General features: G+C 25.4%; 1 protein-coding gene across 1 annotated transcript in view, besides 4 other annotated features; it reads right to left on the bottom strand.

Annotated features, from left to right (window-relative positions):
• Positions 1-1,312, bottom strand: part of EDI_279910 (uncharacterized protein) — a gene marked incomplete at both ends in the record, with an annotated part of 1,996 nt that extends 684 nt beyond the window's left edge. The window contains one exon of the mRNA XM_001737847.1: positions 88-1,312. Coding sequence (XP_001737899.1) covers positions 88-1,312 — 1,225 coding nt within the window. The remainder of the gene's footprint in view (positions 1-87) is intronic.
• A 145-nt stretch (positions 1,313-1,457) lies between these two features.
• Positions 1,458-1,494: a microsatellite.
• Positions 1,495-1,519: 25 nt separating this feature from the next.
• Positions 1,520-1,577: a sequence feature (AT_rich).
• Positions 1,578-1,724: 147 nt separating this feature from the next.
• Positions 1,725-1,761: a sequence feature (AT_rich).
• A 60-nt stretch (positions 1,762-1,821) lies between these two features.
• Positions 1,822-1,913: a sequence feature (AT_rich).
• The last annotated feature ends 89 nt before the right edge of the window (positions 1,914-2,002 follow it).

Raw genomic sequence — 2,002 nt, 5'->3', positions numbered from 1 at the left:
TACAAATTAATGCAATAATAATGCTAATAAAAGACATCTTTTTATTTGATAAAAAGACAGCAAATTTATGCCACAATGAATCTTTACTATGATAACTTTTTTCTTTGTTTTCTGCCCATGCTCTACAACGTTTAATACATGGAATAAATCCTCTTTTAGAAAAGAATTTTGGAAATATACCTAGAAGAGATGGTGTCAAAGTTAAATTAACGATAATAGTAATAAATATGGAAATAGCTGCACCCATTCCTAAAGTAATAATAACATCTAATGGAAAGAAACATAGTGATACAAAACAAAGTGTTAATAATCCTCCTGATGTAAAAATAATTCTTCCTGCATGTTGTAAAGTATTTTTTATAACGTCATAATAACTCTGTTCAATAGATAATTCTTCTGAAAAACGAGTTAATAAGAATAATGAATAGTCGATAGACATTGCTGCTATACATGACATCATTAATGCAGGAGCAACACCATAAATATCAATAGCAAATGTAATAGGATACATAATTCCAAATGATACAACAAATGAAGTTACAATTGTACACAATGGAATTATCATTAAAGATAATGATTTAAGTACCCAAAGTAATACTAAAATAGCAATTGGAATACATGAAATATCCATTTTCATTAATGACATCATAATTTCTTCTTGTAAGTCAACACTTCCAGGTTCAAATCCAGTTACCCCAACATAATACTTATCTGTTTCATTATTTAATCGTTTAATTTCTTTTCTTAATGATTTTACAAATTTTGGAATTGCTGTACCATCTCTATCATCAATTGTAATGATAATTGTTGTAACATCTCCTGACTTCCCAACAAATTGTTTTTTAATTATTTCCAATGCAGTTTGGTCAATTATAGTTGCATTAGAAGCATTAGGAAGAAGATAATATCCTTCAGCCGAAAGAATAATTGGTTGTTCTTGCATCCAACTATTTAGTTGGTGTGAAAATGATTCAGTATATGGCGTAAGAACAGAAGAGTTATCAGTAGTTTTAATAGCCACAATATTTTGTCCTTCTTTAAACACATCAGGATACTTCTCATTAACCAACTGATTTGCACTATACGCTAATGTTCCTTTCGGTGGTTCAATAAACAATGATGTAGCACCAAGAAATTTTAATGCAGGATAAGCAAATCCAATAACGGCAAGAATCCAAAATATTACAATAACAAATCTAAGTTTGTGTATATACTTAAAAAGAAAATTAAAGATTTTATCACCCTTTCTTTCTTCTCTTTTTACCTCAATATGTCCAGAGTCATTTGGTTGTATTTGTTGTGTTTCTTCCATTGCTTAATTATCTATTTTCTTTTAGACATGTAGGGTTTTATCTAACTTAGAAAAACAAGTGATTTTGGTGGTCATAAAATGGATTCTTGCTTTTTTCATCTTCCCATTTTACTTTTTCCATAACAGTTTCAATGGCAAACTTTGATTTTTGTTTTTTTTTTTTAATTTTTTTTTTGTTTCTTAAAGTCTACTTTCGACAAATTACTGATAAAAATAAATATATTCTAAATAAATTGGTTTTTATGTAAAAACTAAAAATTAAATTCTCACTCAATTTTATTTATAATAAAAGAGTGATAGTATATTTTAATAAAATAGTTACAGAATATTTTATAGACAGACAACCAAAATGATAAAAACAAATAGGATGTTGCCCATAAAAATATTTCAACATAACATACCTATGGTTAACATAATTACAATATAATTAAATAATAAAAAAAAATTAAGGAATAAGTGATGGTATTATATGTATTTAAGAGTTTATTTAATAAACGAACAATATTGTGTTTAAATAAAAGAACAAATTAAAGATAAAAATAATATAATATATTTTTTATACTCAATATATAAAAATAGAATAATATATAATACATATTATCCTTTTTAAAATGTCAAATCCTGAAATAAAAGATGTTATATCTAAAATATAATATTTCCAAGAGAATAATATTTTTAATATTTGATAAC

Source organism: Entamoeba dispar, genomic scaffold, assembly GCF_000209125.1.
Source record: "Entamoeba dispar SAW760 scf_1105229460893 genomic scaffold, whole genome shotgun sequence".
NCBI lineage: Eukaryota > Evosea > Mastigamoebida > Endamoebidae > Entamoeba > Entamoeba dispar.
This window is presented reverse-complemented; position numbering and strand designations above follow the sequence as displayed.